The following is a 26,956-nucleotide window of genomic DNA, read 5'->3' as shown; positions in this document are numbered from 1 at the left end:
TTGATATGAAAATGATCTATCATCAAAATACAATAACTTGCTTCATCTCTGAAATGATTTTCCTTTTCGGCTGATGTCACCAAGCTCTATTATTTTTAAACCCCTCCCCCTCCAATCAACTGTCACTTAGAGAAAACTTTTTAAAATTCAATTGTTTCCTGATGGATAAAATCAGGTCTTATCCTACTTTTTTTTCAGTTGAATATCCTGTTTCACTTGATATACTTCAGATTATGGAAGTAAAATGGGTCACGGATGCCATTTCATTTTTACATTAATTATGCATAGTATCTTCAAATAAGTGTGTGTGTGTGTGGATGAATCTCTACCTGTGAAATGGGGTGGTTGACGTAGATCCATCCCGTACTAGGGCTGATGTGAAAGTAAGCTGGGTTCTGCTGGGAGAGAGAGTAAATGATGGCTGCATTGGTACCCTGGTCATCATCGTGAGCCGCTGCTCTCAAGAAGCTGGTGCCAACTGGCGTGTCTTCTCGCAGGAAGTCTGGCAAAGAAAGGGTTAACATGTAACGCAGACATCAACAAAAACAAATAACAGTCTAAGAACAACAAGAAATGCTTGATGCTATTAAAATCCATTCACTGCCAAAATGAAAAAAATGAATTTGCATCCCAGAAATGTTTTAATCTTTCTTTTTAATTCTTAATGAGCTTTCTCAGTAGAGCTTTTAATGTGATGAAAAGGAATTTTGACATCAAGCTTACTGAACCAATATTTGCAAACTTCATAAACAAACACATATCTCTCAGAAGAGAGCAGAACATTTTAGTTTCATCAAGCTTTCCAGGATTGCATTAGATTCGAAAGTGATTAGCGATGTGTTTATAAAACTGGTCACCTTGGTCAGACTGTAATGCATTTTTTTATATTGAGGTTTAATGTGTATTGACTACACTCTGGAACCCTGGACTTGAGAATCTGTTAAGCTTGCAAAATCCTTGCCATTGCCTATAAGTGCAATGTTAAAGGTCTACGTATAAATGTTTAAAGAGTCTACAGCTAAAACCTGAGCTGGAACTCGCTTTCACCATTATAAATATGGCAATGAACAGAAGATTTATTTATTTTTATTTATGTATTTTATTTATAAGGGACCATGTACAATATTAAACATAAATGTTTCCATTTGATGCATTGTACTAGATTTAGCCTAAGACTAAATTTCATCTGCAGTCCCCTGGCAGGTCACAATTAAAACTTCCGCACAGTAACAAAACAACACTAAGCAAATTAAACATAAGACAAAACAAAAAATACAAATTACACACAATACATCACACATACACACACCTTGTCAGCACCATAGGTATGCTAGACAGATTAAACACAAGAGCATTTGAATACCAAGCAAAACAGATATAAGACATATATCCAACATATCTTAAGATTTGAGTCTCTCTGTATGACACCATTTGGAGAATTTTAAGTAATTGTATGACTATGTAACAAATCTAAAAATGTAGTGTACTCTACAACTGGTGGGTATATTCTGATAGGTTCAGAGACAGCAGGGAAAAAATAATCCTGAATGCAAATAATAAAATGCAACTAACTATAGTCCATTGTTAGGATAGCAAAATAAATAGACTGAGGGAGAGAAAACATTTCCCATATCTTTTGTTATTGACATCAAAGGCTGTGTGTCCAATCAAATCCAATAATATTTTGGTGCAAGATCATCTGTCACTTAGTAGAAGCTAGCCAAATTAGGTAGATGCCAACATGGGCAGGTTGCGTGACAAGCCCTCATCCTCGAAAACTATGATACGACCCAGACTACATCATTTGCAAGATAAAAATGGTTTGTGTCGGCTACAATGTGTTTGTGCTGTGAATGATTGACTGCTGAGAGCATGAAACCATTTACATTCAATTTTGTATGATAAACAATTTTGATTGTGTAAGGTCGCCGCTTGATGTACAATGTAAAATCTGGGTCCTGAAGCTAAATAAGTTAAGAACTGCTGTTCTATAAATACCTTTCAGGTACCTACTCTCCACAAAAAAAAAGCCAAAAAGTTCTTTAAAAAGTACTTTAGGAATTGCATCGGAAGAGCACACTGCCTTTAGGGTAAACCTCAACTCTAGCTAACAGCAAAAGAGACACTTCAGTGTTTCTTACATTGGTAGCGACTGTTCTCAAACTTTGGGTCGTTGTCGTTCTGGTCAGCGATGAGGACGGTGATCTGACAGATGCCAATGAGGGGCTCCTGAGCTTGGTCTGTAGCTGTGACCGACAGTGTGTACTCCCTCTGTCTCTCCCGGTCAAAACTTGCCACCGTACTAATCACACCTGCTCAAAACACAAAATGAACAAAGATTAGTATTTTCTGTATTTAAGACCTGTTCACACCAGGTTTTATGTATCTAAATGGCTTGAAGTAAATATTCATAAACAGTTAATGTCTATTTGCTGACTTGAAAAATGTGAAAGCTTTTGGGTTGCATTGATTGCGTATAATCAAGAATGATCTGATGAGGAAGGAAGTGTGCACCTGTATCAGGGTTAATAGTGAATCCCGGTGAGGCCCCTTCTCTCTGCATGATCCCGTACTTGACCTCCCCATTAACCCCGGTGTCAGCGTCGCGTGCCTGCACGCGCAGGACGAATGTGCCTGGGGGCTGATTCTCCAGGACTAGAGTGTTCACACTGTAGTTATGGCACTTTGAAGGAACAAAACCACACTTTCAGAGGTACACAACACTAGAAAGACACACATACTCAAAAGTGGGTAGTTTGCATGAAATATCAAGCAGCGATAGCAGTTTAAGAGAACGGCAAAAAGCAAAAAGGTGATTAAACAATCATAGAACCTAAAATACACACTTTCCCTTATATATTGATATACATTTTAACTTAAAATCTTGATGTTAAAAAAAGTAAAATCTTGATGTTTTTGTAAGTACAGGTATTTTGGAATTTGTCAATTTTGGAGCTTAACAATTAAATCTCTGTCCACTTTTGTCACAAAAAAAAGAGCAGCCTGGACATTCTGATCTCATTTATCTCATTTATAGTTCCACGTAAGATTTTTGTATTTGTTTTGAACAAATAATGACAATTTTCATTTTTAAGTGAACTCAAAACTCTGACTCTACATACTGTACAATAAGACCTCAAATTATATTCATTTGTCAGCACTAGATTGATGGATATTACACTTCATTAGAGTAAAAAGAGAGATAGAAAAGGAGAGAGAGTGAGCAAGAGAATAAGGGGCCATTCAGACGTAATTTTTAGTTAAAAACCTAGACGCAGCTCAATGAATGGAACAGAATGCAGAAGTCTCGACAAGCGTTTTTTAAACTTAAAGTTCTTTTAACTTGACACACCACTCCTGGATGAGATGCTGAAAAAACTGTGAGACGCACCACTTCATTCAAAGGCACCATTCTAGTTCATGCTTACATTAGTAACAACATGGCGCTACTGTGGGAGGCGCTGAAATAGCAGCGCAACACAGCGCAAAAGTCAAAAACATCTATTAGCGTATGTTTACATAAACTTGCTTTTTAAAAGAGTGCAGACGGATACAAAAACACATTCAGTGTTAACTACCCCTAAGAATATATCCATGATAAAGTGTTTTATAAATTTGTCTTTTGAGGTCCCACTACTCTATAATAATAGGGGCACAAGCGCTCATAATTGAGGCCTCCACCCCATCCTCTTGCTCTCATTACAGAGTGTGCATCTGGTGGGGCGTCCTGGTGAGTAGTGCCCACAAGGGAATGGCATATCAACTTAAGGTGATTAATCAAATGACTAGATCGATACCAGGGCTGAAAGCTGGAATTAGCTCCCCTCCCTGCTTCTGAACAGAATTCTCACCACACACTGCACTTCACACCTCTCATTGTCTTTCAGCACACACACACACACACACACACACACACACACACACACACACAAACAAACCCTTCAGAGAGGGCTTAGAGAGGATTTCTCAGTTTAGCTAGGGAAAAGACTTGAACAGATAGTCTATTACTGTAATTTGTGGTGCAAATAGAAGCACCAGCAACTAGCGACTACAAAGCAGGGAGAGGGTTTGCACTCCGTTGAACATCGAAGGGGGTGTGGGGCCAAGATGAGGCCGTACTATCAGGAGTGTTTGGGAAGTACTTTAAAGTATGAATATCATGAAACTACAGTTTCAAAGTAGTTTAACTGCAGTCAAGCTATATTCTTTTACAAAAGTGGTTAACTACTAACAAAAAGTAGCTAACAACATTGAAGCTATTTAAGGGGGCAATATCTTTTAAAATATATAAATATCAGATTATATATTATATTTTGCAATCAAAGCGGTATTTACCTGGAACAAAAACAACAAGGATCTCAATTAGATGACAGCACTATACAAATACATTTACAATAAAAACTAACATAGCTGGAAAATGCCCTGATTTATGATTGGAAAACAGTGATGAGCAGCAATATTTTACTAAATATTTCACTATAATCGAATTTGCTATTCAAATCTGATCTTTTATTTAATTTACATGAACTGTCCGAACAAACTGATTTACTAAAATGAAGCGTTCGAACTTCCCAACACTATCTACAAGAGAGAGAATTGTTTTAAGGAAAGCATGTTTGATTATTGCTAATGTTCCCTTCGCTGTAGAGCTGTGTGCACAATAAAATAAAAAAATAAAAAGCAGCAATGTTGCATTTCGTCATGTTACATAGCTATCCATTGGAAGCTTGGAAAAAGCTACACTATTTTTGAACAGGGTAATTAGGTTAGTAGTGTTGATACTTTTAGTTAGATACTTCCAAACATTAATTACCAGAGCCATAGCCTGGCTTGATAGCTCTAAGCACAGGACTGATGCTGATAGGGAGAAAGGGAGATACAGAAGGAAAGACTGACTCTAGTCAGCTAGGCATGCAAACACAGAGCAAGTGAGAGGAAGGAACAGGGCCAGATGTTGCCCCTGGGGCTCACTTTGTGCTTTATTTCATATACATCCCCTGTGCTGGTAAGTAATTCTCCCTTGAAATATTCGTGGGCAGCAGAAGAGGAGGAAGCAGCAGCTGCTGTAGCAGCAGCAGCATTAGGGCCTGTGGAGCTTAGGTAGAGTGAACAGGGACGCAGTTCTGCACCCTACACACTGTAACACTTTACAATAACATTCCATTCGTTAACATTTAAAGCATTAGGTATCATGAATTAACAATGAAGAATATATTTTTATAACATTTATTAATCTTTGTTAATGTTAGTTTACAAAAATAAATTGTTCATTGTTAGTTCATGTTAGTTCATAGCACGTTATGTGCATCTGATACATATACAACTTTTGATTTAAAAAATGTACACGTATATGTTGAAACTAACATTAACCAAGATTAATAAATAATTTTGTTCATTGTTAATTCATGTTAAATGATGTAGTTAACTAATGTTAAAAAATGGACCCTAATTGTAAAGTGTTTCCCTCCACACTCACACAAACAGCCCTCCTGCACTACCGGCCTGCATGGAGAAGCTCTCCCACTGGCACTAAAATATAAGCAGAAAAGCAATAACATTTATGGAGAAAATTACTTCTGTTGTTGTGTTTTCAAGTAACATAGGATGATTTTTTTTTTTTTCTCCCCTTTTCTCCCAATTTGTAATGCCCAATACCCACTACTTAGTAGGTCCTCGTTGTGACATGGTTATTCACCTCAATCCGGGTGGTGGAGGACAAGTCTCAGTTGCCTCCGCTTCTGAGACTGTCAATCCGCGCATCTCATCACGTGGTTCGTTGTACATGACACCGCGGAGACTCACAGCATGTGGAATCTCATGCTACTCTCCGCGATCCACGCACAAATGACCACGTGCCCCATTGAGAGCAAGAACCACTAATCGTGACCACGAGGAGGTTACCCCATGTGACTCTACCCTCCCTAGCAACCGGGCCAATTTGGTTGCTTAGGAGACCTGGCTGGAGTCACTCAGCACACCCTGGATTCGAACTCGCGATTCCAGGGGTGGTAGTCAGTATCAGTACTCGCTGAGCTACCCAGGCCCCCAATGCAGGATGATCTTAAATCTCTCAAGTTTTACTAAAACTATTTGTGTATTCTGAAAAAAGAACCACCCAGTTAGACGAAGCAGCTAATCTCTGACTGACACGTAAAACAATCAATAACAGTTCACTTGCTGCATTTTCTGATCACATTGTGGGTCATCATAAGCTGTGTTTCCATCAAAATGTTTCACATTTTTAATACGCATTTTTGAAAATTCGACTAAAGAAAATGCGAAACATTGCGCGTTTCCATGAACTGTAAATGCGCATTATCTTGAGGGAGCCTGCCTTTTTGTCATGAAGCAGCTGAACGTCCTCTTTGCTTCGGGGAGAGTTGTATTTGCTGTAATAAAGCAATTCTACATTATGTTATTAAATGCTGCCAGGAGACTAAGTGTAATAGCTCACATAATGAGAGCTCAAATGACTATTCCCATTCGCTGACAGCCTCCATATACCTGGGAGCGCCTGCGCTCAAAAAAGTTCTGGTGGATTTTGAGGACCCACTTTAATGACGATCTGTGGGTGAAGCACTTTCGACTGACCAGGGCTACGTTTGAAGAATTGTGTGCCATGGTCGGGCCTTTCGTTGATCCAGTCCCATCAAGCTCTCGCACACCTATATCACCCGACGAGCGCATTGCCATTGCACTTTACAAATGGTCATGATACGTCATCGTTCATGTGAATAAGCCATTTCCATCATTTTAATGTGCATTTTAACTAATGCGAAACAAAATCCACCCCCTCCTAGCGCATTACATTTTATGCAAATTTTGAGAGTTTATTCGCATATCAAGCATTTCAATTTTCAAAACACACATAAAAATATTTGGATGGAAATGCAGCTATAGGCAGATTAAATGATTTGTGGTGCTGTAAAGGGGCTGAAATCTAAATACTAAAAATAAAAATAAAACTAAACCAAAGCTAGTTGTTTTCCAAAGATAAACTATTTATTAAACAATTAAATCTAACTAGTAATAAAATTAAATTCAAAATAGTAAATAAAATAAAAATAATAACTAGAGAAACTATAACTATAATAATCCAGCATGCCATCTCTACATTGCTGCATTTCAGTTCACTCATGTTCTTTCATTTACACTCTGTTTTACTTGCTCATTTCATCTTATGTCTTCCACGCTCTCATTTCTCTGTATATCAACTCTTACCCATCATTCTTTACTTTTTGTCCCTGAACACTGCCATTAGTGAGGTGTTCACAGTGTCACCGGTATTGAGAGCCTCAGGCACTTCATGCAAGGCAGATTTAATGAGAGAGTGTATTTGTATTCCTTTCTCATATCCACTTCGGCAAGCCAGGATCTTCTCCTGTACACACTTTTGCTATAGTTTCTACTTGGTGTCCTCTTATTCAGTGAGCTCTGAGTCTCTCAAGTCATATATCTCTCAGTAGAAATGGATTCTGACATACAGTTTTAAAGTTTTCTTTAACTAAAATTATTGCTAAAGTTAAAAACCTGTCTTGACCCTTTAAATTTCATATTAGTTACATACATCAACACATAGCAAAGAAAAAACTATTGCAGATGAGAACTTTTTATTTCTTAATAGTTTCTCCTTGACAGCAATGAGATTAAAAGTTTCCTACTTTTTAGGTTTTCCTCCTGTGCTATAAAAAAGCAAGAGAATATTCTCAGCCTCACCTCATTAAATACTGGCTTGTTGTTATTGATGTCATTGATGCCAACGATGACCTGGGCGGAGCTGCTGAGAGGGAGTGACCCGCCAGCTGAGTTGTCATCGGTTGCCGTGACGTTGAGGACATACTGAGGCCCACGAAGTTTAGGTGGAGGGCTGCGGCGAAGTTTGATGATGCCTGTCAAAAATTAAATACTATTCTAATTTTGCTGGACTGCCACAAAGAGTTTCATTCACCACTCACTTTCAGTGTATGGAAATAAATATGCAATGAAAGTGAATGGTGACTGAGGTTAACAGTCCCTTACATTCTGCCAATCATTTCCTTTTGAATTCCACGGAAGAAGGAAATATTACACATGAGGGTGATAAATGATGACAGAATTGTCATTTTTGGGTGAACTATCCCTTTGAAAGAATGAAAGACAACTGTGCATAATATGTTGCAATATCACAAAATAGGCTCCTAATGGCTGCACGTTCACCAAACAACAGTAAAGTGGGAGGTTAGGGGTAAAAAAAGTGCCGCTACATTTTTGAAGTGACAACTCTACACAGCTTTGTGAGTGCAGAAGCCATGTGCCATCACTCTGCGCTGGCCTCTAATGGATTGGGTGGTAGAACAGTCATGCAGAGAAGCTGATAAGACAGGAGAGAGCTTTAGTATACTGTTTTCCAGCTCTCAGGCAAAAATGTGCTGGTAAACAAACGAAAACCAAACACTGCAAACAAATTTAACCTTGAGACTGAAAGCACACAGCCAGTCAGGCATGAAAACATAGTCAAACAATTCACACACAAGTGTGCACACACACAAAAAAAAATGTACTTCTGTGCATCGGGATTGAGCTATAGACCAAAAACAACAAGAGGGGTGTTTGTATTCCCGACAAAAACCACAAGCGTGGTATTGAATGAATGATTTAAAGTATCTGTTGTGAAGACAGGAGGAGGAAAGTTTTTTTGATAGATTTGGATGTCCTTGTTAAAGGAATATTTCACCCAAAAATTTAAATTCTCTCATCATTTACTTACACTCATGCCATCCCAGACGTTTATGACCTTCTTTCTTCTGCTAAACACAAACAAAGACTTTTAGAAGTATATCACAGCCCTGTAGGTCCATACAATGCAAGTGAATGTTGACCAGAACTCCAAAAGCTTCAAAAAGGAGATAAACTCAGCACAAAAGTAATTGATACGACTCCAGTGGTTTAATCAATGTCTTCTGAAGCGATCCAGTTGGTTTGGTTGAGAACAGACCAAAATGTAACTCCTTTTTCACTGTACATCTTGTCACACAGTCTCTAGGCACGATCATGATTTCAAGCTTGATTACCCTTCCTAATCACTGATGCATGCGGAGAATGCTAGATGGCGCTATATGAAGTGTAACAAGCTTGAAATCACGATCACCATAATTTTGCTGTCAAAATGTACAGTGAAAAAGGAGTTATATTTTGGTCTGTTCTCACCCAGAGCTTTTGGAGTTTTGGTCACCATTCACTTGCATTGTATGGATCTACAGAGCTGAAATATTCTTCTAAAAATCTTTGTTTGTGTTCAGCAGAAGGATGAAAGTCATACGCATCTGGGATGATATGAGGGTGAGTAAATGATGAGAGAATTTTCATTTTTGGGTGAACTAACTGTAGAGGCGAAGAGGGCGGGGCCGGGCTGGAATGAGACACACCCGGTCCCCAGTCAGCCTGATGGGGCGCACGAGGGATAAAGGCGGCCGGGGATGACAGTTCGAGAGAGAGAGAATTGCAGGCAGCTGTACTGTGTGTTTTCAGTTGTGTGTTTTTTGTTTAAATTGTTCATTAAATTATTATTTAAGTTGTCAAGCCGGTTCTCGCCTCCTCCTTTCCACTGAACCCCCTTACACTAACCCTTTAAAGACAGCATCCCCAAGGCCTAGTGCCAGGACTTCCTGTCCTACAGCTGCCATAATAAGTCTTATTATTTCTCCCATTTGTTATTCTACGAGTGGCCCATGTCCTTCTTATACTGTCTCTGACTCTACTCACCCTTCTGGTTGTCGAGTTCAAAGTTGCTGTCTTCATTTCCCCCGGTGATAGCATAAGTCACGCTGTCCCCATCTGGGTCCTTGGCATGCACAATGGCCACCAGTGTCTCAGGACCAGCATCCTCAGAAAGGAAGGTTTTATAGCTGCAGAAAGAGGGGGAGAGAGACAGAGAGATAGACAGATCAAGCACCGAACATCACAGACCCACCATCTGCTTCCCCTACCAGGCCTCTGAAGTGTATCCCAGGTGCACACAAACAACCACGCAGTCCCTACATTGAGAAGAACCAGAGCAAATTCTTACATAAACACACACACACAAACTGCAGCTCTAATGATGATACACCACCAGCTCTTTTATGTCTTCTCCCAAAATTCTACCAAGGGAGAAAATGTTGTTCTCAAATAGAGTGCTGAGCTTGTGTGTAGACTTAACAGCTCACTAGCAACACTGTGATTGTTGTCTTTCTGCTGAATCTGACCAAATGTCTGCCTCTCCCTCTGGTTACATTCAATAAATGCCATAGTCGTACAGCACAACGACCATCTCTTGCTCGCTTCTGTTCTCCTGAAATCCCATTGTGACTCATACAACTGAGAAAGAGTGTAAAACTCAGATCTGTATATTCTTAGGCGCTCAAAGAGGGTTGGAAGAGATACAAAACAGAGATAATACAGAGAGAATGTGGGCGGTAACTTGGGGAAAAAGAGAAAAGGGGGAGAACCAAATAGACAACAAAAACTAAAAAAAAAAAAAGCACAGAATGAAGTAGTGAAATATGAGATAAGAAATAATGTACAGTCAGCTGGTCATTATTGCGAAATAAAACAAGACAAAGTGATCAGAACCCCAATATGAAGCGGATGGGTCATCACCCTAAAGGTGTTTATTTTGCTTAAGTTGAAATTATTTCACAGGTTTCCCACACTTTTTAACCAATGAATCTCAAAGACTTTTCCAGGCATTTGTGGTTACTGGATTAGGAGCTTCTGAACATTTAATTGAAAAGAACCAACTAAAAAGACAATTTGCTAATTAATTAGACATTCGACAGACAAAAAATAGTGCATCTATTGAAATCACTTGACTGGGACACGATGATGATCGGTGGCCACGTGAAGGGTTTGTCCGGGCTGCATGCTTCTGCTGACTACGCTGTTTAGTCACACTAAGATTTGGCATGCAGCTGCGAAGGACTTCAACATGTTAATAATTCATACTCCTGTCTCTCGCTGTCGCTCGTGTGCGCGTGAGTGATTATTACAAATGCCACCAAAGTGGATCAAACAATAATTTCCAGACCCCCTGCAGTACTACTGCGGACCCCCTGTTGAAGACCCTTGGTTTAGAGGTCATTACATGTAAATATGTAACCGCACAATGCCGTGATGGATAGGGCTGAAACGATTAGTCAACGTTATTGACAACGTCGACAATAAGAAATTGTCAACAACATTTTTAGTTGTCGAATAGTCATTTGATCATTTAATGTAACATGAGATTATTTGAAACGCTAATGACGACGCGCAAGAGCAGCACTTCAGCTCGCGCCTGATTGAGGAGAGGAAGAAAACACAGCTCACAGTCCAGATGCACTCCAAACTTTCCAAACAGCTTAAGGTGATATAGATCGCAAAGTATGAGGGAATTGTTATACAAAAATACAAATAAGTAAATACAGAAGCTGTGTTGTCCTGACGTGAAATAAAGTGGAACCGTAACTGGCCGTTTGAGCAAAACTTGCCTGTCAGAGCGTCTAATAATTAAACACCCCAGCGTTATATCTTTAATGCATCCACTATTAAAATTCAAATAATAAGGAAGCGTGCCATTTAAACTCCGAAACTGGCATTTCTGCTTCGACGAGTTGCGTGAAGTGAGCCAATCTAAGGGGGAGAGATTGAATCTTCTCCCGGCTGATGTACACTCTGGTGCGGGGACGCTCGTTCCTCGCACACATTGGCAGCTAGATTTTAGCGTTATGGCTTGCGACGTAGTGAATCATAATATATGTGTAATGTGTGTATCTTATCTAGAAGAAAATCGGCAACACACAGCTCTGTTAAGAAGAGAGAGTTTGTTGGATCGAAGTGAACATAAAGGTGAGAGAGTAGTCTTAGCCCATTATACACTGCAACAACAAAAACATTTTTGGGGTTTGACTTTTTTGGCTTGTTTTCCAATATAAATATCGAAAGCTCCTTTAAAAAACGTACAATTACTTTAGGAGAAAAAATTGTTATTGGAGAATGTTGAATACAATATTTAATATTTAAATATTTTAAAATATCTAAAAATCCTTAAAACAAGATAGGAATCGGAGTAAATTTTTTCTTTACTGCACTAGCAGAAAATACACTTATAAACAAATTACACTTACATATTCAAGATACATTCTCTGAAAGCAAGTCTAAATATCTAAAATGTTGCTTCTTGAGTAAATGTATCTTGTTTTAAGGATTTTTAGATAATTTTAAATGGAAAACATGACAAAAACACTTGATAACGATAAGATTTTTGCAGTTAATTTGTCACTGAATTTCCATGTAATTCATTGAATGTCATTTAGAGGTACTTTTATAAGATGACTTTGTTCTCTTTATTGTTAGTAAGCATGTTTAATACAACATTTTAAGTCGAGGCACAAGCTGAATAGTTGGTTAAGAGCTAATGATTAATCGTTGCAATAATTGCCTGAATAGTCGAATAATCAATCTAATCATCTTTAGATTAGTCGATTATCAATATAATCGCTAGTTGCAGCCCTAGTGATGGACCAATCAGAATCAAGTATTCCAGAAAGCCATGCAGTAAAGAGAGAGTAATCAAGAGAAGAAATGGAAAGAGGACATAAAAGAATCAAGAATCATACATAGTCTGTGAAAAGATGGGGGCTTCATCATTGACGTTAGCCATGCGAATGCGGATGGAGGCGGTGCCAGTGCGAGGGGGCGTTCCCTTGTCCACAGCCACCACCGTGCACTCATACATGTGGTTAGGTCTCTCGTAGTCCAACCTCTGACTGGGGCTTACCACTCCCTGAGAGGAGATTTCAAAGTCCATGCTCTGGATGAAGTAAGAAAGTTCAGCGTTCAGGCCAGTATCACAGTCGCGAGCCAGAACTAGACAGAGATAGACAGAAAGAGAGAAAAAAAACAGTGTTAACCATCAGGTCATGTTGACTGAGGGGAACAGCTTGCAATAACACAGCGGGAAATTATTATGACGACAACCTTGGCTGTGATCTGCACTGGATTAGGGATGTGCTGAACGACTAACTTCACTGATGTTTCAATGGAAATTTTGAAGTCGACTAGTCGACTGGTCTAAAAAGAAACCAAAAAGAAATCGTTTATGCGACCCATTTAAAATAATTAATCTATTCTAAATCCGAAGCTAATTTCCACTGAAAAGGGGCATTTATCTGCGACGTGCTCGTCTTGCATTATGATCATTGTGCATTAAATATAGAACGTGATACGCATTCACTGAATCAACGTTAGCGTATATTTAATAGGCATATTTATTGAAAACAATTGAATGAATAGTGCAGGACCAATAGAGCAACCCAGCCTGTTCTAAATGGAATTCACCACTTAAACTTTACTTAACATATTAAAACAGTCAGGACATTATTGAAAATAGTTAACAGATAGATTGTCAAATCGATTGACTGACGTGCAGTCGTGCATTAGCCATTGATCTAATATGACAGCTGTTTGGTAAAGAATGTTAACCAATAACAGTTACGATGTAAAAAAAAAAAAAAAAAGTAGTCATAGGATAGAACAAATAGGCCTGTGATGTAGCCTACAATAAACCTAATGTATTCTAAACATGACGTGCACAGAACAAAAGATAGTTTAACCTGTTAAGCAGTCGGCACCTCGTTGAAAAGAATCAAGTCATTTTCTAGGCTACTTAATCAAAAGCATACATTTTTTGATAAGCAAAATTAACATGTCGACATGGTCCGGTGAAAGACGGGACTTGACTCACCTGAAGCTGCTATCCTGCGCTTAAAAAAGCCTGCACAGCAGAAAAATAACGTACAAGCATGCACAGATTTAAAGAAGACTCAAATGTGAAAACATCCATAGGGACTTTCAAATGTTTGGAAATCTGATTCCCACACCACCACAGAAGTAATTTCATAACTACTTTGCTGAGTTTGCTTGTTTTTTGCTTGTATTTTGTATCTGCTCCAGATATCCTCTTTCTAAAATAATATTTGTATTATTAATTCTATTTAAAATATGTAACATTAATATGACATGCGCAGCTCTGTAAAAATATAAAGCCAAACGTAAATGTGTAAAAAATGATGATCAGTTTAATGGGGGGAAATATTATTCGACTAGTAATTCCAGTGTCGACAGCATCAGAACCGTATAGTCGACTAGTCGACTCGTCTCGCACATCCCTACTCTAGATCAGACAAACAAATGTCAGTTCTACATCATTTCTTTATAATTTTTTTTAGATAGTCATGTTCTCATTAGATCTGAAATGTTCAGTTTGGGGCAATACATTTTCAATTACAAGCTTTAATGTCACTATGACCAACCGAGTGTGTGTGCTTCCGAGGATGAAAAAATGTGTGTGCATGTGTGTGTGTAACGCCGAGTCCTAACAAGTTTCCAGCATCAAGTAATTGTTCTGTCTAGACTGAAAGTGAAAATGCTACACAAAGCTACAAAATTACAGCCAATAAGAAAAAGTTAGATTTTTAAAGGAATGCTCTGGGTTCAGTACAAGTTAAGCTCAATTGACAGCATTGGTGATGCGATTCGTCCATCATTTATTTAAATATAAAAGCTAAAATCGTGATAACAGTAAGGTACTCACAATGGTATTGAATGGGGCCAGCCTGTAAACATTAAAATACACACTGTTTCAAACATATAGCCACAAGACATAAACATTATTCGTGTAAACATGATTTTAGTGTGATAAAATCGCTTACTAACCTTATCTGTGTAAAGTTATATCCAATATTACAACTACATTGTCATGACATCATAAGACCCTGTAATTTGGTAAATGCAGTAATGCTTGTAAATGCCTGATTTTATCACACTCAAATCATATTAACATATAATTTTTACAGTATGTGTTGTAGAGACAGGATTTTAAAAGACAGGCATGGTTGGGTGAATCTCACAAGAAATCATAATAATAAAAAAAAAGAAATTATATTTTGTGCAAAGAAAATTAAGTGTATTTTAGGACCAACTGAGAGTTTTTGCATCATGACATTATTTTCAAGAATATTTTCTGCCCCAAATTCTAAATCTAATTCCAATACAGTAATTATTACAGTAATTTAATAATATATATATATATTATTATTATTTTTTTTAATTAGCATAAATCAAATTCAGTGCAGCAAATACTACCATGATGTAAAAATATTAAAAATATAAATAATATATTGTTCTTTTCAAAAAATAGATGAAACCAAATTATGGTCTTAAAAATAGGCTTCTATTTCTTTATGCAATATATATATATTTTTTTATGGATTTTAGGGTGAAATACATTATGACCTAGACAATTTCTTGACAGGTGTTGTGAGATTCACCTAGGTGTAACATGGCAAAAACAACTCATTTGCGGTTGTTGGACTTCTGACGGTAAGTGCTTTTTAAATTAAGCATGCTGTCACATTAATAGAGCCAATATTAATTAAAACTATGTAGCAGAGGCCAATTCTATATTTGATCAACTTAAGTGCCCATCTGTTGGTGGCATGGAGAAAAGCTGCAGTTGACTGGAGCATATCAGAAGTAAAAGTAGAGGAAGGCTTTGCTGTCATTAGGCCCACAGCCAAAGTCAGGGTCCTGTATCATTATACTGTAGGCAAGCTGTCATCACACCCAGCCAGCCAGCACACTCATTTACTACAGGGCACATGATGGCCTTCTAATCTCCAAGGCAAATAGCTAGCGTCCACAGATGTAGTGAAATACAGCAGCAGCCTTCTTTCTCTCTAGCTTGTGCCCACTCTGTCTTATTCTCCTTTGCTTTGATGGAAAACATGTTGCAGCTATAGGATGCAGGCGGGCAAGGTTGGGTTTCAGCATCCTGCACATGTATAAACAAGTGTCAAAGCATGCAGTGCGTGCATGTGAAGATTTATGGAGAGGATTCAAACAGAATGTTCATTAAAAATACAAGCCCTAATACATTGTCCCTTAGGGCTATCTATTACCATATTTAATGCACGCGGACAAGAGACTGGGGCTAAATTACACATACCAGTTGGTCTTGGGGGAGAGAGAGAGAGAGAGAGGGAGGCTAGAAGGTAGGTGGGCTAAGGTTGGGCGAGTCGCTTTGCCCTGCACTCAATCCTCTTCGAGAACTTTTCCATGCAATAATTGGAGCGTGCTCTGCACTACTCTTCCTGCTAGGGCCTATTAAAAGCCAGCACCCAATTTACAGTCTAATCCCGTTTTAAGGTAAACAACAATAATAATCTTCTCTCCCTTCTGCTCGGCTTCGCACAGCCGACGATTGCTGCGTGTTTATGTTCTTTTTTTTCCCTCTCACAACAGAACACATTTAATAAGCAAATAACATCTCCAGCTGGTGTTTGTGTGAACCTGCTGCTTTTCCATGTTGCGAGTGCGAGAAAGTGGAAGAGAGATGCAAAAGAGAGAGAAGACACAGACAGAAAAAGAAAGTTGTTTTGCATACCACACTAAAAACAGAGGAGCCATCTGGAATCAGAGGCAGGAACCATTCTGTTTGCATACGGCAGAAAGCGAAACGGGCGAAAAAAGAACAGTGCATGTTTTGACTTTGCATAGCAATATGTAAACATAATTGAATTGCATACGTAAATGCAGTTGGCATTGTAAATTTATGCATCTGCCTCACATAGCATGCAGTCTGCCAGATCTTATTCAGTTTTGTTCCCTGTTGCTTTTCTTTTTTTTTTTCCATTAGCTTGTGCACAAAAAAGACTTAATTAGGGATCGTTAATCATTGGAAACTCTGTAGAGAAGGCGAGGATTTCTTTGAAATGGTGGGCAGCAAGGGGGCATACGGGGGCTTCAGATCTCAAACAAATGAATGCTGGTTGAGAACGATCGCCCAGCCACTGAGTGCAAAGCTCATTAGCTTCTGTTCCATTTGATTGCAGATTGTTAATACAGTCACTTTTGGTTCGGAGATGAAAAGAACCCAGATACATGCACTTGCATTAGGGTTGCTCTGATTCCAAAATTTTGGCTTCGTATGATACCAGCCCTGGTACCTCGGTATCGATACTAAATTGATACTATAATCAACAAATAAAAAGCCTCAGATTTTTTATGAAATTACACAGAAAATGACTTGATTAAAAGAACCGCATAAAGTCTTACAGATTCAAATGATGCATTTTCCGTTTGAATTTTTCTGGATTCCATGTTAAATGTTTTAATTAATGTTATGATCAAAAGGTGTTTAATCAAATTGATACACACAGTTTTAATCAAATAAAAAAAAATATACAGTGGAATGCAAAAGTCTGGGCACCCCTGATCAAAATTTCTGTTGCTGTGAATAGCTAAGCGAGCAAAAGATGGCCTGATTTCCAAAAGGCATAAATTTAAAGATGACACATTTCTTTAATATTTTAAGCAATTTTACTTTTTTTATTTCCATCTTTTTCAGTTTCAAAAAAAAAATAAAAAAAATACAAAAATACAAAAAAAAGGGCCCGCAGCAAAAGTTTGGGCACCCTGCATGGTCAATATTTATTAACACCCCCTTTGGCAAGTATCACAGCTTGTAAACGCTTTTCGTGACCAGCTAAGAGACTTTCAGTTCTTGTTTGGGGGATTTTCACCCATTCTTCCTTTCAAAAGGCTTCTAGTTCTGTGAATCTTGGGCCATCTTGCATGCACTGCTCTTTTGAGGTCTATCCACAGATTTTCGATGTTTAGAATGGGGGACTGTGAGGGCCATGGCAAAACCTTCAGCTTGCGCCTCTTGAGGTTGTCCATTGTGGATTTTGAGGTGTGTTTAGGATCATTATCCTGTTGTAGAAGCAATCCTCTTTTCATCTTCAGATTTTTTACAGATGGTGTGATGTTTGCTTCCAGAATTTGCTGGTATTTAATGAAATACATTCTTCCTTCTACCAGTGAAATGTTCCCCATGCTGCTAGCTGCAACACAAGCCCAAAGCATGATCGATCCACCCCTGTGCTTAAGAGTTGGAGAGGTGTTCTTTTCATGAAATTCTGCACCCTTTTTCCTCCAAGCATACCATTGTGGCGAAAAAGTTAGATTTTAACTTCATCGGTCCACAGGACTTGTTTCCAAAATGCATCAGGCTTGTTTAGATGTTCATTTACAAACTTCTGACGCTGCATTTTGTGGCGAGGATGCAGGAAATGTTTTCTTCTCATGACTCTTTCATGAAGATCATATTTGTGCAGGTGTCACTGCACAGTAGAACAGTGCACCACTACTCCAGAGTCTGCTAAATCTTCCTTAAGGTCTATTGCAGTCAAACAGGGTTTCTGATTTGCCTTTCTAGCAATCCTACGAGGAGTTCTCTCTGAAAGTTTTCTTGGTCTTCCAGACCTCAACTTGACCTCCACCATTCCTGTTAACTACCATTTCTTAATTACATTACGAACTAAGGAAACGGCTACCTGAAAACGCTTTGCAATCTTCTTATAGCCTTCTTCTGCTTTCTGGGCATCAATTATTTTAATTTTCAGAGTGCTAGGCAGCTGCTCAGAGGAGCCCATGGCTGCTGATTGTTGGGACAAGGTTTGAGGAGTCAGAGTATTTGTAAAGCTTTGAAATTTGCATCACCTGGCCTTTCCAAATGATGATTGTGAACAAGCCATAGCCCTAACAAGCTAATTAAGGTCTGAGACCTTGGTAAAAGTTATCTGAGAACTAAAATCTCTTGGGGTGCCCAAACTTTTGCATGGTGCTCCTTTCCTTTTTTTCACTCTAAAATTGTGCAAAACAAAAATAATACACTAATCTTGCTTAAAATGTTGAAAAGAATGTTTCATCTTTAACTTTATGCATTTTGGATATCAATTCACCTTCTACTCACTTAACTATTCACAGCAACAGAAATTTTGGCCAGAGGTGCCCAAACTTTTGCATGCCACTGTATATATATATATATTTATATATATATTTACAAAAAAAATTCAATTTTATTTTTGGTAAAATAAAATGCTGCACAACACAGCTTCAAAGTATTAATGAAAACATTAATGAAAAAAAATCTGATTACCTGTGGCACAAGGCTGCTTGCGTTTGTGATATTGCTTACAGATAATAATAATAATATTAATAATAATACTACAAGCATTTAATTTTACATAATTGTTATTATGAATATTATTGCTACTTTTTGAATATTACATTTTTATACAATAGTTATATTTTTCTGTCTTCAATTTCATGCATCCATTTGAATAGTGCTTTCATGTTAGCAGGACTTTTGTTTTGACAGACCTTTGAGTTTTTACGGGTTAGTTATATCAAGCTTCCCATTAATGCTGGGATACTCCCATCGCGACTCTCAAGGTGAAATCTCCAAGCTGCACCTGAGGGGTTCCTTTAAGTGTTAACCGTTAATACTCTAAACACACTGCATGACAATTAAGCACCAGCAGTGTGTGTTGCATTTGTGTGAGTGTGTGATCATGCATGTGCCTGTGTGTGTGTATGGGTGTGTGTGTGCGCGCGCGTGTGTGGGCAGGGCTGGGAGGGTTACTTTTGAAATGTATTCCACTACAGATTACAGAATACATGCTGTAAAATTTAATTTGTAACGTATTCTGTTAGATTACACAAGGTCAGTAACGTATTATAAATACTTTGGATTACTTCTTCAGCACTGGTAGATTTTTTTCACTTGTTTTGACTATAAAAACTCTGCCAGTACAGTAAGACAAAATACACATGTTAAAAATACATTCTCTGAAAAACTTAAACATCTTATGCAGTGTTGTTTCTAAAACAAGATAAATCAAATTGATCTTGTTTTAAGGATTTTTAGATATTTTTACAGGAAAACAATACAAAAATTATTATCAAGAATAAGATTTTTGCCCTAATATCAAAAGTTTTACTAGAAAAGAAGAAATTATGATCCAACGTGAATTTTCTTGATAAAAAAATATGATCGTGCCTGGTAACGTGCATGTAAAATTGCTAGAAATAGCATTTTAGCTTAGCGTAAAGCTGACAATTTGCTGACAAGTCTGCTCGTATGAATGTAACACATCATAAGAAAGTGTTTCACTGCTGTTCAAATGCACTTTGTTATCGCAGCATGTCTGGTCTTTAATGAACCAAAGAGAGTGCATGTTACACCACTCCTTGTCTCTCTCCACTGGCTGCCAGTTGATGCACGTATCAAATTCAAGGCTCTGATGCTGGCATACAGAACAGTCACTGGGTCTGCTCCAGCATACCTAAAATCATTTATGCAGAGCTACGCGCCCACTAGAAGCCTGCGGTCGGCTAAGGAACGTCGCCTTGTACCAACACAAAGAGGCACCAAAACACTTTCCCGGACTTTCAGCTTCATCGTACCACGTTGGTGGAATGACCTTCCCAACTCCATCCGTGAAGCTGACTCACTCCCTGTCTTCAAAAAATGACTAAAAACACATCTTTTCCATGAGCACTTAACCATTCATTAAAAAAAAAAAAAAAAAAAAAGATTCCTGTTGCACTTTATTCTGTTTTGAATACTATTCTGATGCTAGTGAAACTTTGTAATACGGCACTTTTCATACCACTGTCTCCTTAAGATGATTCGCTTATGTTTTCCTCTTTTGTAAGTCACTTTTGATAAAAGCATCTGCCAAATGAATAAATGTAAATGTAAATGTAAGTAATCCAAAGTATTTAGAATACTTTACTGACCTTGAGTAATCTAACAGAATACGCTACAAATTAAAATTTTACAGCATGTATTCTGTAATCTGTAGTGGAATACATTTCAAAAGTAACCCTAGCAACCCTGAATGTATGTGTGTTGTGGATCAGTTATAAAAAAAAAAAAAAAGAGTGATGCTTGCCCATTTTTATATAACTCGCCATCTAGGATGTTGTGGGAAGTTGCCAGGGTGTAACTGTGTGGTTGCTATGGCGCTCCAAGCGGTTTTTAGTGTGGTGCTGTGTTCTTGGTGGTTGTTAAGTGGTTGCTTACTGGCCCAAGTCAAAAGACCCCACCCCCAAGTCTCTATAATATTCTAGTCCTTGGACATGTCTTGGGTCCCTCCTTTAATGTAAGTCTATATGATTTTTTACATTTGTTTTTACATTTGTTTTTACATCCACCATGTGAAATTTGATTGCTCAGAAGAGTAATAGAACAATTCTCTTTAACAAGCCACAAGATTTTAGGTGTCATTCATTTCACAGCGCAAACGTTGTGGGAGGAGTTGCATGCCAAAGTGTAATATTAAGGGTTAGGGCTTTGTTTGCAAAAGTAATGGTCTGCGACTAAGTAAGCCACTAATTAGGGCTTATGAATATTTATTCAAATAATGAATGCACTCAGGCCTCTTTCCAAAGCACAACTCGACATCTCATTTGTGTTTTCATTTTTTTTTTAAAAGCCTCTAAAACACCTTCAATTACAGTGATAAGATCGCAGCTGGGACCGGTGCAGGGAGATAAACAGGTCCCTATTCCCATTAACGGTTGTGCTTAGTGGAGGAGGTCAGGCACGCCTTTTTCTCAGTCTGCTGTCTGCCTCTATCAGCTGTGATTATCTGCAGAATGACAGAGGTGTTTTAGCCCCCCAACCTTCCACATCCATGTAACACTGTAGAGATCCCACTTCTACTGTGGGGACAGAGCCCCTGACCTTTGGTTACAGACCCCACATCATCAGCAAAGACACAAAATGGAGGATTGCTGGCCTGTTGAAGGAAAAGGGCTTAGCGAGGCAAGTCAGGATGATGAGAGAGACTGAATAAACAAGCGAGGAAGAGTTAAAGGGAGTAAGAGGGAGATGGGGGCAGAACAGCTCACTGCCTGGGAGCCACAGAGCTAGCTTTGAGTACAATCCATTTACCACCCAGAAAGTGCTGCCATAATGAATTATTTCAGAATTACAGGACTGAGTTGAAAAGACACCCGCCCTCATAGAGCAACCACAGCAACAGCACCTGCCTCAAGAGCAGGACCGCTAGAGGAAAGAGAGAAACATAGATACAGAGATAGAGAGAGATACATAGATGGAGAGACAGAAAGGCAGCCCAACAGCAACATAATTTCCAACACTAGTGCAAATAATGAACATGGGGTCTGAGGACGATTTGCCTCACATACACACACACTAGGGTTTTCGGTATACCACGGTATGAAAATTGACTGTTTTCATACCATGTACATTTGCTTATCTACGGTATTGAGAAAAAAAATGCAACCGAACGGAGAATCTCACCTGCGCATGCGCATCTCCTTTCCTCCTCAACTGCCTGTCAGACTCATCAACTTGCGCCACACACATGAAGTGGAGAAAATGTCAGAGAGAAGCAAGGCGAGGGGGTCTGACATAAGTGAGTGTGCGTGTGAGTTAAACTGGTGGATCGCGACCCAAAAGTGGGTCGCAGGTCTATTCGGACTGGGTCGCGGACAGCAGGGAAAGAACAATGCCATGGTTCTCCCACTGAAGACATATTAAGGACTGCCGAGGCAGATTAAATGATAATCTCGCAATCAGCTAAAGGCTTCTCATCTGCACTTTCGCACGAGTGTAACGGAACCAGCTCACGATCATGATCTGCTCTTCTCTCTGGCGCGCGCATGCAACAACCGGGCTTCCCTCGATATTGCGGAGCGCAGACCTCAAAACTGATGTGACCAATTTCAATTCTAGTGAGACATTTCTAGTTTAAAGCATTACGGAGGAAGTCAAGTCAAACCTCTCAAACAGTAGGCAGCCCTGACATGCCAAACAGCACTGAGGAGGAAAAGAGCAACACTGTGCTATGTGCTAATTTTTTTTCCATTATACATCACCACATTAACAACTTTGTTTCATGATTTTACATGAGTAAAAGTAATATTTTGACTAAATGTTATAGTTTCATATGAAATAATCTAAAGGTAGAATCTATTAGACCTCATTTTATATCAGCAGGGGCAGTTGTAGTTAAAGTTTCAAGATGTGTTTCAGCTAGTATTTATTTTTTCATAAATACTATAATTTGTTATTATTATTACTGTTATTTAAGACTAGCTACACTGACCTAACCATGGTAATGAGGGGCCTTTCCTCCTGTGTAATATGTACGTTCTGTTTGAATTATGTTTGAAATTAGGAAACAAACGGGATAATAATGGGCTCATATAAGTAAATATGCTCTTCAATTTTTAAAAGGGGGGAGAGAAAACTTCTTGTCGCTTTTGTTGTTGACGTCAACAACAAAATAATGTCACTTGATGCATGTCCTTGTACTTGAAAACCATGAACAAAACTATGCAACATAAAAGGAAATGCGACCCAGGATACATTAAATACTGGTTACGTTTTTACTATGGTGGGTCGCCACTTGATTTCCAATGTAAAATCTGGGTCCTGAAGCAAAACCAGTTGAGAACCACGAGTTAAAGTTACAGACAGGAGCAGTCTGGCTGCACTGTCGTGCACCTACAGTATATGTTAATTGTTAATAATCATAGGACATTACTTTAAAAGCTCACACAGCTGATGTTATTTTTCATTTAGTAGTTAATTTAACATGCTATGCTAACATGTAAACTAACATGCTTTAGTTATATAACATGTTATAGTTACATGCTATTTTTTTATCATGTTTATAATTTGGTTTATTATTATAATTCTGTTAGCTTTCTTATTTATTCTATTTATTTTATTTATTTTCAAAAGGGAGACTTTTTTTTACACATACTTCCATTAAATAAAATGGTTTCAAGTTTCAATTATAATAAAGCATTTGTTTTCACTCCTTTAAGGGTCATTGTAACTGATAATAATAATTGTGTAATACCCTATACCGTGATACCGTGAAACAGTGATATTTTCCGAGACGGTTATCGTACTGTGAAAATCTCATACCGTTGCAACCCTAATACACACACACACACACACACACACACAGTATATACTGTATATATACATTGATCAGCCACAACATTAAAACCTGCAGAATATTGCGTAGGTCCCCCTCGTGCCACCAAAACAGTGCCAACCCGCATCTCAGAATAGCATTCAGTTACAGAAATACTCAAACCAGCCCATCTGGCACCAACAATCATGCCATGGTCCAAATCACTGAGATCAAATTTTTTCCCATTCTGATGGTTAATGTGAACATCAACTGAATCTCCTGACCCGTATCTGCATGATTTTATGCACTGCACTGCTGCCACATGATTGGCTGATTAGATAATTGCATGGAGAACTGTTGGTGCCAGACGGGCTGGTTTGAGTATTTCTGTAACTGCTGATCTCCTGGGATTTTCATGCACAACAGTCTCTAGAATTTACCCTGAATGGTGCCAAAAACAAAAAACATCCAGTGAGGGGCAGTTCTGTGGACGGAAATGCCTTGTTGATGAGAAAGGTCAACAGAGAATGGCCAGACTGGTACGAACTGACAATGACTACGGTAACTCAGAAAACCACTCCACCAACCCACATTTCAGAACAGCATTCTGAGATGATATTCTTCTCAACACAATTTTGCACTGTTTTGGTGGCACGAGGGGGACTTACACAATATTAGGCAGGTGGTTTTAATGTTGTGGCTGATCGGTGTATATCTTTTCATTTATAATTGAGTGGTTTAAATTGTCCTACTGCTTCCAAACTCAGAACAAATGTTTTTTTGTACTACACAATTTATATTTTAACATTTATATTTTGAACCTTTTTTGTACACATTGTATAGTATAAAATAATTTATGCTTTTTCAATAAATCCATAAAAAATTTAGGAAATAAAATTAGCCTTTTTTATCCGATTAATCTAAGAAAACAAAATATATAGAAGATTAATCGATTATCAAAAATAATTGCTACTTGGAGCCCTAGTGTTTTGAAGTGCTTTCTCTTAATCCCTTAAACAGTGAAAGGAAAACATAATTGCATGAATGCTGCTTTCTGAAAAAACCTGGAATAAGCCGTTTTCCTAACTGCATGTTAACAGGGTCAATAAGAGGGGAACACAGTTAGAGAGAGGGACAGCCAGAGAAAAAGACAGAGGGTGTATTTGTCTCTATTGTGTTATGTTTCTCCCATTTGTTTAACGTGTGTGTTGTGAGTTGGTCAGCTGTATGAAGTATGACATGCCTGATCTCCATAACCTGTTAATGACATACATACTCACCCTTCAGTAGGGAGGTACCAGGAGGAGTGTTCTCAGGGACACTGTCTCTACTGTAAATAGAGTGCATAAACTCTGGTGTGCAGTCGTTCTCATCTGTGATGTGTACCACCACCTACAAAAATATGAAAATGAGAGAGAGACATTATTTTGTGGACAGATATGGAAACATGATGGTTTAGTGTGTGGCCATACTCATCTCTTTCTGTTTCTATGTGGCCATTGCAAACAAATATAGGTTTAAGAAAGAAGAATAGCACTAAAGGTAGAGGGCAAGCAGTGGCACAAGCCAGTGAATGCAAATGGCTCAACCATCCCACAACACACACACACAAACCACAGTCAGGCCTTTATGTGTCTGGTCTCAGCCAAAGCTCAGTTGATAGTTGTAACAATTTACGGATGGGCAAGGAGGAGGTGAGAACCAGCTGAACAGCAAACAAAGTTTTAATGTCAAACTTAACTTATAACAAACATAAACAAACATAGACACACATGCAACGCGGCCGCATGCATCTCTCTCTCCCCTCAACTTGCGCCTCTGGCTCCCCTTTATCTCGCTCTCCCGCTGATCAGCTGATCAGCTGATTCAGCACCAGCCGTGCACCATCACGGCCCGGCCACACCCTCCTCTCCGTCACAATAGTATATTAGCTAATGGAATGTCTGTAGACATTCAGGCTTCTCTCTGTGCAGTGATTTGGGAGCATCCAGACAGAATACTGGCACAGGATTTGACTTTGACTGAACAGAGAGTGAAGCAAAGCAGGGTGCGTGGTCTCAGTGGGGGTGTTAGTCATGGTGAGGGTTGAGTCCCACAGCAGAGCTTATCTAAGAGGAACAGCCCTGCCAAGAGGGTGGAAAGTTTCTTACACATACAGCACCAAAACTGTCCATACAGCTCTGAAGCAGTCAGGCCAGTGCCTAAAAGTCTGCGTAGCTCTGTTTATTGGATTTCTCTTTTTCTGTAGTCTTCCCTCAGGAATCTGCCCAACGGAGGGAAACTTTGTTTCATAGTTGACGGAGGTTAAATATGGCAGTAATGAGTCTGGTGTCTGCTGTTGGAGGAGTATTACTGCTAATAACAACAACAACAGGGGTTAAAGAGTGATGAAGAGTCTCAGAACAGAGTTTCATCTTTATTAAATCATGTTTCGCATGCTAAGACAGATACTCGCTCTTCTGTTCTCATCTTGTTTTGTCTCGATTCTTCTCTGATAGTCTCCTCTCATCTCTTCAAGTCTCATCTTATTGCATTTCATCTCTTTTCATTTAACCTTCATCTCATCTCTTCTGGTCTCGTCATCTCAATTTTTCTAGTCCTATCTCATCATTACAAGTATCGTCTTGTCTCATCTTTTCTAGTTTTGTCTTGTCTCTTCTCCTCTCTTCATATCTATTCTAGTCTAGTCTAATCTCTTCTAGTCTTGTCTCATCTCATTACTTCTAGTTTTGTCTCATCTCATCTCTTCTCTTTTAGACTCATCTCATTTCTTCTAGTTTTCTCATCTCATCCTATCCCATCTCATCCCATCTTTTCTCTTGTAGTCCCAACTAATTTCGTCTATTTTTGTTTTCTCATTTCATCTCATCTAATATCTTCTCTGCTCTTCTAGTTTCCTCATCTCATCTAATCTATTCTCATGTAATTTTTTTTACTTTTGTTTTCTCATATCTTCTCTTTCAGTCTCATCTAATTTCTTCTAGTTTTGCCTCATCTCATCTTTTAAGTGTCATCTCATTTCTTCTAGTTTTGTTTTGTCTCATCTCATTTACTCTTATCTCTTCTAATTTTATCTTCTCATCTTCTCATCTAATTTTTTCTCTTTCAGTCTCATCTCATTTCTTCTAGTTTTCTCATCTCATTCCATCTCA

At 38.5% G+C, this 26,956-nt stretch overlaps 1 protein-coding gene across 1 annotated transcript in view; it reads right to left on the bottom strand.

The window, feature by feature from the left end:
- LOC127453773 (neural-cadherin-like) overlaps nucleotides 1-26,956 on the bottom strand; it is a 218,122-nt gene that overhangs the window by 63,852 nt on the left and 127,314 nt on the right. Inside the window, exons 5-11 of the mRNA XM_051720463.1 lie at nucleotides 25,085-25,196; nucleotides 12,615-12,864; nucleotides 9,742-9,884; nucleotides 7,717-7,889; nucleotides 2,515-2,683; nucleotides 2,142-2,312; nucleotides 330-502 (exon numbers count right to left, since the gene is read on the bottom strand). Of these exons, the coding sequence (XP_051576423.1) occupies nucleotides 330-502; nucleotides 2,142-2,312; nucleotides 2,515-2,683; nucleotides 7,717-7,889; nucleotides 9,742-9,884; nucleotides 12,615-12,864; nucleotides 25,085-25,196 (1,191 nt within the window). The remainder of the gene's footprint in view (nucleotides 1-329; nucleotides 503-2,141; nucleotides 2,313-2,514; nucleotides 2,684-7,716; nucleotides 7,890-9,741; nucleotides 9,885-12,614; nucleotides 12,865-25,084; nucleotides 25,197-26,956) is intronic.

The sequence above is a fragment of the Myxocyprinus asiaticus genome, chromosome 16 (genome assembly GCF_019703515.2).
Source record: "Myxocyprinus asiaticus isolate MX2 ecotype Aquarium Trade chromosome 16, UBuf_Myxa_2, whole genome shotgun sequence".
NCBI lineage: Eukaryota > Metazoa > Chordata > Actinopteri > Cypriniformes > Catostomidae > Myxocyprinus > Myxocyprinus asiaticus.
This window is presented reverse-complemented; position numbering and strand designations above follow the sequence as displayed.